The 14,833-nt window shown below is 33.3% G+C and overlaps 1 protein-coding gene across 1 annotated transcript in view; it reads right to left on the reverse strand.

Annotated features, from left to right (window-relative positions):
* Window positions 1-923: 923 nt before the first annotated feature.
* Window positions 924-14,833, reverse strand: part of LOC118743765 (Krueppel-like factor luna) — a 104,783-nt gene continuing 90,873 nt past the window's right edge. The window contains exon 5 of the mRNA XM_036476528.1: window positions 924-1,857. Coding sequence (XP_036332421.1) covers window positions 1,682-1,857 — 176 coding nt within the window. The 3' untranslated portion in view covers window positions 924-1,681. The remainder of the gene's footprint in view (window positions 1,858-14,833) is intronic.

The raw sequence follows: 14,833 nt of genomic DNA on the forward strand, positions 1-14,833 counted from the left end.
AAATATGTTTCTTTTACATACGCTTGCGTTCTGTACTTCACAGAAGCTTCTTTATACTTCCAATACACAAATTGTTTCTTTGAGTAAAAAGATAATCAAAATTCGAAACATTTACTCATTGCATTTGTTTTAAAGTAGTCTTTAAATTAGTTGATTTAAAAGCAAATCACTTGCTTCCGTCAGGTTATGTACACTTACATAAACATGGTCAGATGTGAAGATTGAAATACATGAGCGCGTGCTAAACTTTTGTATGAAAATATAATTTTTAAATACGAACATTTTTAAATGAAAATCAAATATAAAGTATTCATCTTTACTATGCATCATTTTCCTCAGTGTAGGTACATACATTTTACTTTTAAATATATGTATATACATAAACATACATATATTTGTTTAGTTTAAAATAAACAGTGAACAATACAAGCACACACTTTGCTCTACACGTAAACTCACATACATAAATATGTACACAATTTGTTTGTAGTATCTTACATTAATTATACTTATTTTAAAGATACTAATACCAAGTTATTGATCAAATATTTTTTTATTCAAGCTTGCGCTATCAACTTATAAACTAAGCGCAACAAAAAAAAAATATTTGAAATCTAGTTACTGATAAATTTTAGTTACGATAACTATTTAATAATAATTATAATCGTGGTAATAAAAAAATTGCTTTACTTTGGTAAAAGTCATTATTTGTTCGGTATACTCAAACAATAATAGCTCTGCAAGCACACTCAAAAGCTTTCACGCACTTTTGCTGAGCTTTTAATGCGCTTAAATATATTTGGGTTTAAAAATTTTACCTTACATAGAAAAAAACCGAAATACAATTACGACTAAAAGGCGAAAATTATGCATAAGCTCTTAAAGAATTTGTTTATAATATTTACTTATTTGTTTGTTTTTTGTTTTTTTTTCTTTTTATGTTGAAGATATTTTTTATGCGTGTATTAAAGCAGCATTGGAGGCGTTGTAAGAACTAATGCGTTGAACACGTAAAGGAGTATGTTGTGTTGCCAACATGAAATTAACAACTACTTAATTTTAATAAAAAATTTTTTTTATTCATATTTTTATTTGCACGCCAGCAAAATGGAAACTACTCAACTTGTTTGAAAATTAGCCTAAACTTAGTTGTGTGAAATGAAATCGAAAAATTAGTAAAATAATTTCCTTACATAATTTACATACACATCTTATGCATGTACATATGTTTGTAATTAAATTTATTTGTGTGTGCTGCGCGTAAAGTTTACTCAAATGCAATTTTGTTAGGTTTTTGTGTGCGTTTTTAAATTATATTTCTTATTATTTTCTAAGTTAAACTTTTCTTATTTTTTAGCATTTTTTGCATGTTGATGGCACAATATCATTACATTTTTCATTTGTCAAGGTTTTTTTTCTTATTTTAGTTTCATTTTCTTATAATCTATTTTTTTTTCTATTCAAACTAACTTTAGTGTGTATGTTTTTGTTTTTTGTAGTTTTTTTGTTTAATTCTCTGCTTTGTTTTTCCTCATTTTCTATAGTAAATCTGCTGTGTACTGCTTCTCAGCAAGTCTCAATACATTTGCACTTTAGCTTTCTGAATGCTACGTATCCTGTTTATGCACCTTTCACTCATTTACTTTCGATATCCTTCCATGGCCTTTTTTTGAAATGTTATTTACATGTGACGCTTCATATGCAACGCCAAGTGATCAGAACGCGAAAAACAACGATCGCAGTTACGGCATTTAAATGGTTTAGCACCCGTATGTTTGCGATAATGGCGCGTCAACTCGTCGCTGCGTGCAAAACGCCATTCACATCCTTCCCAGGAGCATTTGTACGGTTTTTCGCCTGTAACGGGATAAGAAGAAAGGTGGAAACAAAATAAGTAAAATTAGTATAAACATAATATGCATTTAGATAATTGGTTAAAATAAATAAATATGTACAAATACATATACAAAGCATTGTACACTCAGAAAAAAGCATTTCCTTAAAACTTAAAACAAGAAACCAGTTTCCTTATTTAAGAGTGTTTCGTCCTTAATATTACGAAAAATTTACTCAATTTGAGAAGTCTTTCCTTAATTCAGGTTCATGCTCGAAATAGTGCGTCATTAATTTGTGGAAGTAAATATCACTAAGTAATAATTTCCTTAAATAATTTTGAATTTTGTCAGTGCTGTTAACACAAAGTTAATTGCTTTCCTGGCAAATGTCGGCTATGGCGTCGCGTGAAGACTACTGCTTCTGGTTCTGAGATCGCAGGTTCGAGTCCGATTGGAGGTGGCTAGAGTAAGGTAAGTCAATTATTTTAATTTAAATATGCATAGAATAATATATTTTTCCTAGAATCAAGGAAATTTTTTTCTGTGTATATATATCTATGCATGTTCATATTTATAAACTAATCGGGCAGATATGTTTTTGTAAATTTATTTACAAAATTTAAAAGTCAGCGGTTTTTGCAATTCAATCGGGTTGAACTTCACTCGAAAGTGAATTGCAGGACCTTCCTGCAAGCAAGTTTTATCTATCAAATCTGTAAGCTTCAAATATATATATATATTTTTTTTTGTATGTATCAATGTTTAAAACGCAGCCCTTGAGAAAAGCTTTTTTTAAGTTTGCTATGATCATTAAGCTCTCATGCTGAGCTACTCTACATATCCAAAATCTATATGAGTTTTACAAAAGCTCTGCACGAATGTCTATGAAACAGCAATGGGCAGAGAGAGCTTTAACTCTACACGCGACTATGCAAAATATATAGAAAGCTTAAAAGAGCTTTGCCAGTGGGCAAGGAGGTGCCCATAACCGCTATGAAATGAAATCTCCGATAGAAACGCGAACAGCGTGAAAGCTGTTTATGATCGTATGCTGCTAAAATGTCTCTCTGTTAAACCGTTCAACTGCTGTAACTGCGATCATTGTTTATTATATATACCTGAAACTGCTTCAAAAGAAATAGTTTTTCCATCGGGCCCGGGCTTTCAAAGGGACCCGGATTGAAAATTGTGCTGGAAAATAAATAATATATATTTTTAAAATTTGATAGATTCTATATGCAAAGCTCTCTTCTGAGGGTCCAAATTATTGGGAGGGTATACAAAAAAACACCTTTTAAAAGTATTGATTACACAGGCCAACTAAAATGGAAACATAGTTTGGTACGGAAAATGTTAAGGCTGTTTTCGAGACTTTTTCGAGCTGACTAAGAATCCGTAAGTACAAAGTTTCCATCAGCTCCAGAGTTTCAAAGAAATGAGAGTCTATCTTGATGCCATATTAGAGACTCTGCTTACACCGATTTGTAGCTCTGATAAAGCACTCAAAATCGCAAAATGGCACAATCCAGTTCAGCGAGGCAGTAAAAAAATAGTAGAGGAATGAGCCCTCGCCAATGCGGGACAAAGGATACAAACACGGTAGCTAGAAACGTGATAGACTGCCTGCATACCCATTCTAAAAGTGTGCGAGATTTCCATTTTGAAAATGAAGCAATGTCTCTAGGTCTTTAATCGACGTTGAGGGTAAAACCCTGATATCATCATGCCCGTCACCCGTTGAGTGTATGCAAATAGCATTTAAAAATATTTTTATTTAAAGTAACATTGGATTCCAGAGCTTTGCTAGTGGTGTGTATAAATCTTGCAATGACTAACAAATTAAATAACAACTTTACTAGTCATACTAAAACTTACTACACTACAACTCGTCTACACAGCGAAAGTATATTAAAATATAATTTTAAAACTTGCTGTGCGCATTTTTTTATTTTTCCTCCCACTCCATAGCTTACGAGTGGAGCATGCAAAAAAATAAAGCTTCATTTGAAAAGTATGAATGTTAAATAGAAAACTAAATTTTCTTACAACACAAAATTAAGAAACTTTTCGCATTTCGCTAAGAAAATATGCGCAAGAATAAACAAGGAACAATGAGAGAAGTTACAGTTTCTACTTCAGTACGTCCAAGTAGTGCGCTAACAAATAGTTCACAAGCAGTAAACAAAACAAATATTGAAAATAAGAAGCAATAGCAACAATAGCAATAGCGGCATAGCTGCACAGCTCACAAGTAACGACAAAGTAAATGAAAATTAAAATTTTGTAAAAGATGCCGAACAACTGTGAAACAATTAAAGAAAACAAAAGAATTATTATTATTTACAAGAAAGTCAAATACGGGTATTCAAAAAAATTTAAATACGAAGTTAATATCCCTGCAGTAAATCGCGCTAGTTCAGAACTAGCGTAGAACTAGCTCTTTAAGAGGCGGTACTGGTTCTCGATCTATGCCAACGCAATGCTTTCGACTGTCTCTTTTTACATGGCGATGTCCTACGAAGTGGAAATTGCCACCTCTGCAGAACTTTCGAACTAGTTCTGAACTGGTTCCATTTTCGACAGTTCTGGGACGATTAGTTTTTTATGTGAACAAATTTTAAAACTAGATTACTGATTATTTTTTCTTTTCTAAACTGTTTCCATATTGGAGAGATTTTGATTAGTTATTCGATTTTTTGAAATTTTTTTAATTTTTTCCGTTCTTTTACAGATTGTGGTTTTCCTTAATTTGTTTTATCCTTTTATTTTATTTATATTAAATTTGATAATTTTCTATTCAATTTTGAAGCGACACTCAACAATTTAAATGTATTAAATGATTTAATTTAAATCTGAAAATCACAACTTCCCCCACCGCGATTTGAACTCGCGACCAATTAAGTCGGAGGTCTTCCCGCTGAGCTATTTTATTATTGTACGTAGTGTTCGTCCGACACCACCATGTACTTGATGCCTGTACTCATTGAAAGTATTGAAGAGAATACTCAATGCTACTCAAAGTATCTCGAGGAAATACTCGATTCAACTTGTACTCGAAAGTACTCACACAAGAAATTTTAACTCGATGCCCGTTTATAAAATAACGACATAGTACAGTGGAGAAAGGCTTATGAAGAGCTGAATATGCCTTTTGATATCCTTCTATTTTGAAATGGAGTTACTTGGAAGTGCTGATATAGGAGATGATAAGTAATGAGAAAGCTCATTGTTTACTCGTGTTTGATTTTTCGGTTTCAAAACGATCTAATTATAGACGACGCTTCCGCAAATCATAGGCTGGCTGCACAACCTCCTCTAATTCGATACGATTTTCACATATTGAATCGTTTCTTTCAAAAACTACAACACAGATCTATTTTTAGTTGATTGCACTTTGTACTCAATACCCATGACGTAGTTGTAAACGCGTATCGAATTACAAAAAATACTCGGTAATTGGTAGAGGTATTCGAGTACATGGTATCGTAACATCACTAATTGTACGAGAAGTGAGAATTTGTGCATATGCTTCTCAACAGAGCGCAACTAGCACACCAAAAAATTTAACTGTCACTCTGCTAGTTCAGAGATAGTTCTGAAATGTATAGGGCGGAACTAGCGCTTTAAGAGACTGTCTCTAAATTTTTACTACGTACATACATACGTACAAACAAATATATAGTGTTTATGTATGGAGTATAATTATAATGCAGTTCGGAGTTGGAAAAGTAAAGTTAATGTTTATATTAAGTGAAAGATCTCAAAGTAGATGATCACAGCCTAGAATGAACACTTTGTACGGTGCATGTATGTAGATATGTATGTATATAGTTTACATACGCATGTAAATATGTTTAAAAAAAAGTCACTTTGGTAAACAATATCGATGCTTCTGATTTTAGTTATATTTGATTATGTCGAACCAATTACAGTATGTTCCCCTTGCTGCTGCAAAGGGTATGCTGATGATCTCGGCTTGCAGGGCTAGTGTCCGGTGCAGATTGGCGTGAGTTTTTATGTAACGCTTATTTTGAAATATAGGCATATTTTTTTGCCATGCAAATCATTTAGTATGACTTAAATTTCACTGATATTTCTGGTAAGTTTATTGACTTCATTTTTTATTGTGTGCCGGTTATGTGCCTCTGTGGAATTCTCTTTCTACTTCCGCTACGCACTGAAACAGCCTGCAACTTCCGGCGATGCATGAGCAAAGCACAGGTTACAGCAGAAAAAGAAAGGAGTATCGTTTAGGCGTTTGAGCAGAGCAAACAAACAAATACAAAAGTAAAGGAAGCGTAAATTACTTTTATATGCGCCCTTGGAGTGTTGAAAATTTTATAAAGTGGCTACGTGTAGTAAGCAAAAATTTCAGGCTGTAATAAATAGTGTTAAAAATACATTTGTATTTTTAAGAAAAATTATTTAAATTAAGTAGGACTCTTTATGCCCTTTAAAGTTCTTTTTGTTTTTAGAGAAAAAAATGTCAGTCTTTATCAAAGCGAGGTTTACAGTTTTCCAGATAAGAAAGTTTAAGAAATGCAATTAAATTTCGAATGAAGATTTCTTTAGTTGTAGATGCGAAAAAGAGTGCAACTCACAATAAAATAAAACTAGTTTATGCGTTTTTAACACAACTACAAAAAACAAAGGTGTAGTAGACAATGAAAAAACACAACAAAAGAAGCAGAGCTCTTCGTGGTCTGCTAAATTCTCGCTACACACCATGATTCGCACTTAGACGCCACTTTGTAAGCCACTTGCAACATGCCAGCAACAATTACCACAACTCAACGAACCCACGCTTGAAATGTCGACAATTTTGTTCATTGGTTTTTGGCCATTTCAATTACTTAAGCGTCGAAGCGGCTATAAAAATGCCAAAAAGGAGAATCGTTGGAAAAAGATTACAAATGTAGTCAAGTGAAAGGACACAAACAGACCATAAAAATGGAAAATTTCTGCAACAGTAAACGAATGACAAACGTACATACAAGATGTTTGTTGCTTTTGCTATTGTACAACAATCAAAAGCGAACTAACGCGTAAAAGCTTAGAAGCAAGCATCGCTACAGTATTGCTAGCAAGTAACCACACTCTAGTGCCACTACCGTTACTTATGCTATGTACATTCGAGCCAAGATTTCCGGGCAACAAAAGCCAAACGCAAGAGTAAAGTGAGTTAGTGGCCGCCAGATTGAGTGGAGGAGCATTTAAAATGGCGATAAAATATCTAGAAGTAGCAGCTAGCAGCGAGGAAAACGAAATGCTGCGGTAATAGAAAATTCACCAAGAGAAAATTAAAAATTCCTTTAGAGCTTAAGACAAAAGGAGGCGGCAGGTTAAGCGTAAAGCGTAAGCAAGGAATGATAAACACTTTGGCTTTGGAGAGTTGAAGGACGCCGTTTGGAGACAGGGCCGTGCATATGCTGTAAAATATTGTCAATGCAGAGCAAGTAAAGTAGAACAGAAAAATAAAGTAGCCAAAAATCTACGACAGTGTTTAAAAAAAAAAAATAATGAAAATAAATGTATGGAAATTATTTCAAAGGACAGTAGTTATTAAAAAAAAATCGTACAAAATATGCATTAAAAAAAATTATAATTCAATTACATAACTGTTAGCATCTAATCGAAATATTTGTGAAATTATATAGTATTTGAACATATCACTTTGGACCAAATTCAAAATGATATTGTTTGCCACTTGTGCCTATTTATTAATTTTTAGAATACAGTTTATTCCCTCACAAATACCATCTCTATATTAGTACGCTAACGAAATCCCATAGAAATGTATTCCTCCCTACTGCTGCTATGAATTTTAAAATTATTTAACAGAATGTATATTACACCACCAAACATTATAAGTTACCTAGACGATCAACAGGTGCTGCTGAACATAAAAACTTCCCAAGCAAAATGAATAATTTTGTAAAAAAAGTGAGGTGGTCGAATTTCGACAACGGGGCGATACTAGTATTAACTAAAGCTTAAAATTTTGTAGAACACTGAAAAAAAATTCAAAAAAAATTGCATCCAAATTTTTTGTTAGTATACAGTTTTTAATCTTTTAAGTTTTAGAAACTAGAATTTAGAAATTAAAGAAATTATGTAGCGTCTCATACGCTGAAGTTATTAGAAAGTGTTTTTCATGTCCCGGAGACCAAAGTTAGCCGAAAATTCAGATATCGGCTACTGTAGGAGGATCGAATTAGGTTGATTCTGGGTAGCCTTATTTACATCGGCACGCAGATAATCTACATATTATCAAATCCTTTATAAATGGTAAGAGGAAAGAAATATATTCTTCTGACCGAAGCTATTAAAAGGCATCAGATTATCTCAGCCAATCTGTAGAAAAAGGGAGACTTCGAATCAGGAAGCTGCATAGATAGCATTTGCGTTAACGTACATATATAAAACTGTTTGAAGAACGCAAAAGCAATTAAGATGGCTAAGATACTCTTACTTTTAGCTGACATCTAGTGGTATCCAACGCGTAAGTCGCTTTGACTACCATCTATGATATCAGCCTATGAAGAGATGCATCGGTTCATTGACCCTTTCAAGGTAGACACAACTTGTTTATATATGCGATATTATACGATGAGAAATCATCACTGCTACAACAGCAAATATAGTACAGAATTTGGGTGAGTGTCGAATCAGCCCTATTCCGCTAAACAAAGAACCGACCTTCGGACTTCTGCATGGAAAAAATGTGCCGCCGCTGGACACAGGTAAAAGAAAAAGTGTCGACGAGATTTTAACAGCCTACTTAAATACCTTACGTGACTTCTTCGATGATCTCCGTCACTTGTGGTTGGGGCCAAAGCCGTTGAGGGTATGCTTTCTTCGATATACTGCGGTCGTAGAACCCACTTATTCTTTTTATTTGGCTTTGATTTCGTTGTATACCCATGGGTGCCGAATCGAAGGACATTTTTTGAATGGAGCGTCGTAAAACATGCGTACAATATGACCAAGCCAGTGCAATCGACATCGCTAATCTGAAAAGGCTTGGTAAGAATTATAGTAGGATACTCTGAGCAATTAGGCTGATGGTATCCATTCGTGTGGTTAGGGACTCCAGACATCATATATCGCCGGGAAATGCGGAGCGGACAAGCTTTGAAAGAGCAATTTTAAGTTAGTTGATTCCATGTATTCTCGAGAGATTTAAGCCTGTTCTAAGGTAGCTAACACTGTTTCATATGGATGCAAGCTATACCTACAGTTAATTACTTTTGTTGTAGCTTCAACACTGCCCCGCTATTGCAAATGCAATCTTTCTGCGTTCAGTTAAGTTGGATTCTCTGATCATCTGTGATCTCCAACGATTCGCCAAGACAACAAAATGGGTCCACAACATGAGGAATTGAGTTTAGAGGAGTTTTTAGATCGCACTTATTCCGACAGTTGAAAACTTGTGGCAGCTTAGCTGGGGTGCGAGACTCTCAACACAACTAGGCAACCTTCCGATAATTTGCTGAGTGTTTTCGAAAGGCATTCTTCCAAAGCACTTTAGAGGTAGATATATTACGTATTTCTCGTTGAACTAGAGACTCACAGTAATTCAATCCAGGTTAGGTAAATAAAGTTCTGTTGTCGGCTTTGCATTTTAGAAGGCTTAATTTTTGCCATATTCTGCCTTGTCTGTGTGGTACCAATTCCAACAAGTTATTAATTAACGTCTGGAACATTTCGGTTCTTAGAATAATAGTCATTAGCATGGGAATGGCTAGCAAACTTGATAATAACAGAATATTTCGTTTGGGATCCTCCCCCAGCTTACCAGAATTCGTCGATGTCACAATTATTTTTAACCATTGTATTTCCTTGAAGTTGTGCCACTATGCGCAATAATGCAAAGACAAGACAACATCCAAGTAATACATTACAGTGCAGTGAAGTCAGAAGCTGCGATTACTACCGATATGAAAAAGAAAAGCATGCACCACTCTGCGACTGATCCACATTCTGTGGTCTAGAGTAGAGCTTCAACAGCGCTTGTCACGTCAATTGTACGTGGAAGTGTATGAGTGAGCATTTAATGGCTACTAGACGATAAAACATACATATACATATACATATGTACATATACATATACAGTTGTACATCTAGATTCTAGAACTAAGTATTTGCCCAAAAAAGTATGCAACTCCGATTGAAATAAAAGACACACTAACTGCATTTCGCGCAAAATCTTGCTGTATCCGGCAGTAGCTAACAAGGGTAAGCTTGTGAGTGAGTTAGCAATTCACAGCATGGCGACAGCTGCTGCTGATAAACCGTTGAGGTTACATTTTATCTGCGATTTAGGCAATAAATTTTCGTGTAATTTTATGGTTGCATTTTAAAAATGCATGCAACGTGCAGTGAACAGCGCCACAGCAGTGGTGGCAATCAGCTGCGGCAGCCAAGTGGCGTCACTAAATTTTTAAGTTGTATGCAGTTTGTGGCCGCAGCAACATCCTACGAGAACTGCAAAAGAATACAGAAATATGTATGCAGACTCACATGTGTAAATACATATTTGTATATATACACAGCAGCATGTGGCCATTTGGAGCGCTCGCTTGCCTGTCGTCGCCGTTAAGTTTCGTACGGCATCGCCATTATTTACCGACTTGAATTTACAATCCTCTTTGTGCTTTATATGTGCTCATGAAACTGCATATGCAGATACACACATATGTATACATATATGTACATTCAAGCAACTACATATGGGGCGTTCCATACCAAAACGGAGGGGGTTCACACTTCATGTGTTTGATTTGTTTCAAATTTCTGGGGTTGATGCATAAACGTAAATAATAAGTAAATATGAAATTTGAGCTTGATTAATAAATTTTTAAAAACTTTACAGCACAAAAACAAATCGTTTTGATAGTTTTCCAAATATCTCGAGAACGGGGCGAGGAAAAAATTTGAAAAAAAATCACACATACACACATGAAAATTCTCTATGAAAACAAATATTTTTAAAATTTATTTTTCTTGAAAAATTTTTCACATACAAATTTTTTATTAAAATCAAAATTAGTTTTGGAAAATATGGTATCTCAAAAAAAGTGAAAAAATCACAATGGCAGCTCTGGGTATTGCGCAATATTTAAGTATAGTATTACGGGGTTCACTCAACAATAATTTGAGTTATGAATTATTTTTACACCGAAGTTGAGTAAAATTAGTACATTGCAAATTTACAAATTTTTGAAATTTTTTTTAGCATTAGAGAATGCAGTTTTGTAGCCCATTAAATTTTAGTATAATGAAGTGTAAGTGTAAGTAAGTAAGTAATTTTATTTTTTTTTTAACTTTCTTTGAACACGGTTTTCTGCATTTTCTTCCATAAGAAAAAAATACAAAAAGCCGTCAGCATAAAAATTCTAAAAATCATGGCAAGTTAGCAGTAGTTTAGAACTTGCTTTCGTTGTACTAAAATTTAATGGGCTACAAAACTGCATACTCAAAAAAATTCTAAAAAAAATTTTTAAATTTGCAATGTACTAATTTTATTCAACTTCGGTGTAACAAAAAATTCATATCTAAAATTATTGTAGAGTGCACCCCATAATACTATATGTACTTAAATATTGCGCAATACTCGTGCTACCATTGTGATTTTTTCACTTCTTTTGAGATGGCATATTTTCAAAAACTTTTTTTTTTATCAAAAAATTTTTATGTGAAAAATTTTTCAAGAAAAAAAATTTTTAAATTATCTATTTTCATATTTAATTTAGATGTGTGTATGTGTCAATCATCAACCAACAAGCATCAATCCTAAAAATTTTTAAACAAATCAAACACATGAAGTGTGAACCCCGTCCGTTTTGGTATGGAACGCCCCATATATATAGAAGGTGTTCCAGCTTCTGGTATTCGTTTTCTTATTCCATTTGTTTGCTGCAGATTGTCGCTGCTTTCGTTCGAATGTGCTTGTGTCTGTGTGTATGTATGTGAGTGAACTTTATGTTATCCTTGTTCGCTGTCGTAACGTCTTTCTTCTTAAGTATAACAGTAGTTTTAGCTCATACAATACTTTCTTTCTTTTATTCTGTTGACTGACTCTATTTTATTGTTTTCCGCATAATTTTTTCTTCCTTTCTTGATTTTTCATTTATTTTTTTAGTTTTTCTCATTTGTGCGGAAACAAAATCTCATTTATTCCTTTTTACTGCTCGTTGTGTCCTGTCAGAGGCCAGCATGCATCCTGCACTTTAATATTTAACCTAATTTTTTTTTTGCTGGCATTTTATAAGGCGGTAGCCGCCAAAACCAATACCGACTGTGGTGACTGCAATGAACGCATCGTTTTGTGGTCCAAGTAAGTAAAAATATTCGAGTATTGTAATCATGTAATGACTTCATATATGCAAGATCAGCCATGGGGCAATTGAAGTTGAGCGCGTACGCATCCGTTCACGAACGGAAGCTACGAAATGCGCTTAAAGTAGCAAAGTTGCGAATAACAAGGTGGACGGTAGGAAGTTTGTGAAGGAAAATGTTAATGCAGAATGTTTAGGGAAACTTTTTTGAAAGTGAATAATGGCTAGTAAAGCATCTACGTAAGGTGATATTATAAAACACTAGCACACTGTCCAAATTAGTACGGGGCCAAATTTGCGATAAATATCGAAAACGGTGTCCGGTAACATACATAAAAAATATTTTTAACGATGAATTGATAAGCTTCCTCCTTTTTTGAAGTCAATTAAAAGATGTTAAATTTGATGGCATTTATGAATTGGTAACTGTCTAGAACTCAATATGTATAAATGTAAGTTTACATATTGACATGAATGATATTGAGAGTGAGGCTATGAAAGCTCCGTACGGTAAAGGCTACCGAAAATGCTTTTGCCAGCTTTTGCCAGTATATGCCAATTGTGAGCTTTAAAAATAATAAAAAAAAACATCTCCTCATTGGCAGCCAATTTAACTTTCACTAATGTTTTAGAAATTTATAAATTGAAAAAGACAATTAAACTTTTTACTAATTAAACAAGTTATTTAACAAATCCATTTACGTGAAAAATGAGCAAGATTCCTTATCACATAATTGACGAGATACATATGTATGTAGTGTATATACAAATCGAATTAAGCTTTAGTGATACAAGTGATCTGTGTTTTAAAATGAATAGTGACTTGTCATGTTTGTTGCACTGAGCGAATAACAATGGCCTCTGTCTCAATGCTACAAAGTCGTATGCAATATGCATTAGGAACACTCCAATAAAGTATGTCAGTAAAATTACTAATCTTGGCTTTGTAATTAGCTCCAGCCTTACTAGTATCGACCACATTAACTCTGCTGTGGGTAGAGTATATGGTACTCTGCGTAACTTAAGACAGTTTGTGCACTATACGCCTCTTCAAATTAGAAGAAAACTTGCCATTCAATTCATACTGCCACTTACAACCTACTCAGAGTTAGTTTACAACAAACTTGATTCTAGATCTGCTCATAAAATTGAAATTGCTTTCAATCACGTCACTCGTTATGTTTATGGCTTGCGCAGGTTTGACCATATATGTATCTACTTGGAGGTCTCGTCTTTTAGGCTGTAATATTCTTGATTATCAGAAGGCTAGAAGTTGCATTTTTCTTTTCCGTCTGATGTCAGTAAAAACACCGTCATATTTGTATGAAAACTTATATTTAGTAAATCTGTCCGTTCCTGTACCTTAACTGTACCCAGTTTTATTTAATTACCTCTACAAGACTGTTTTTTATCAACACTGTACGTACCTGGAATTCTATTCCGGCTACTATTAGAAACAGTCTTAACCAAAACAACTATAGGCGACTGCTTTATAGTTATTTCTCTAATAATAAAACTTAAATTGGGCATATATTTATTTTTTTTAACTGATTATCTATAATAAATGTAAGCTACTCCTCTATTACTTTTGTAACGTTACTATTTATTTATATTTCCCTCTGTATTTTTAATTTATATATGCATACTTGTAATGAGGAAATCATATAGACGTTATTGTATTCGTATGTCCTTTGTTTATAATAATTATTGTTTGTTGTACTATAAAAGATAAGACATCTTATTGTACTAATTATAATCACTGAAATGAATAAATGAAATGAAATGAAATAGAGTCTATTTCTTCTATTTATTAGTACCTACGATTATTATTTTTAAACATATTAAGGTTACATACACATATGTACATACATACAGTGACTCAAACCAATGACTACGTGTTAATTTATTTTTAAAAGTTCATAATGTTTTTAGAGTTAAAGTTTTTTTTTCTTATTTTTCTATAAAAATATTGTCCAAGCTTTAACCAAAGTCATACAAATCCCAATTTCAATCTTAATAAAAAATTATCAAATTTCTAAAAATTTTCATCAAAATTTCAACTGAAAATCTTTTGAACATTTTCATTTTTTTTTTATTTTGCAACCGGCTAAAAATCCCATTGATATTTGATAATTATTTCGGTGACGGATTTTTGCACTTTTTCCATGTAAGCATGAAAATGCTTAATGCGGGGATCGCTCCCAAAAAAATGTCAAAAGCTCCACGCCAGTTTTTGTAAATTGAAACTTGGACTAAAATTATATGGGCTATAACACAGAATACCCAAAAATGCTCCAAAGATTCAGATTAAAAAGTTGAAATTTTGATGAAAATTTTTTGAATTTTTTTGAATTTTTTAAAAAGTTTGAAACTGTAATTGATATGGTTTTTTTTTGTTAAAGCCTGGAAGGAGCTTTTATACAAAAATATATCGCAAAAAACTTAGCTCGAAAAAATATTAACCGCCCAATTCTGGGTTTTCTTGATAAATTTTTTGTAAAGAAATTTTATCAAGATTTTTATCAAGTAAAAGCTTCCTTCGCATTCTGTGTCAATATTTATAAAACAAAAAGCTCTACGATTTCCACATTAGTGGAACTGATTTCCACATGAGTGGAACTGATTTCATTGTCACATATGAAAAATATGAATTTAAAA

The sequence above is a fragment of the Rhagoletis pomonella genome, unplaced genomic scaffold (genome assembly GCF_013731165.1).
Source record: "Rhagoletis pomonella isolate Grant_MI unplaced genomic scaffold, Rhpom_1.0 Rhpom_scaffold_00007, whole genome shotgun sequence".
Lineage (NCBI taxonomy): Eukaryota > Metazoa > Arthropoda > Insecta > Diptera > Tephritidae > Rhagoletis > Rhagoletis pomonella.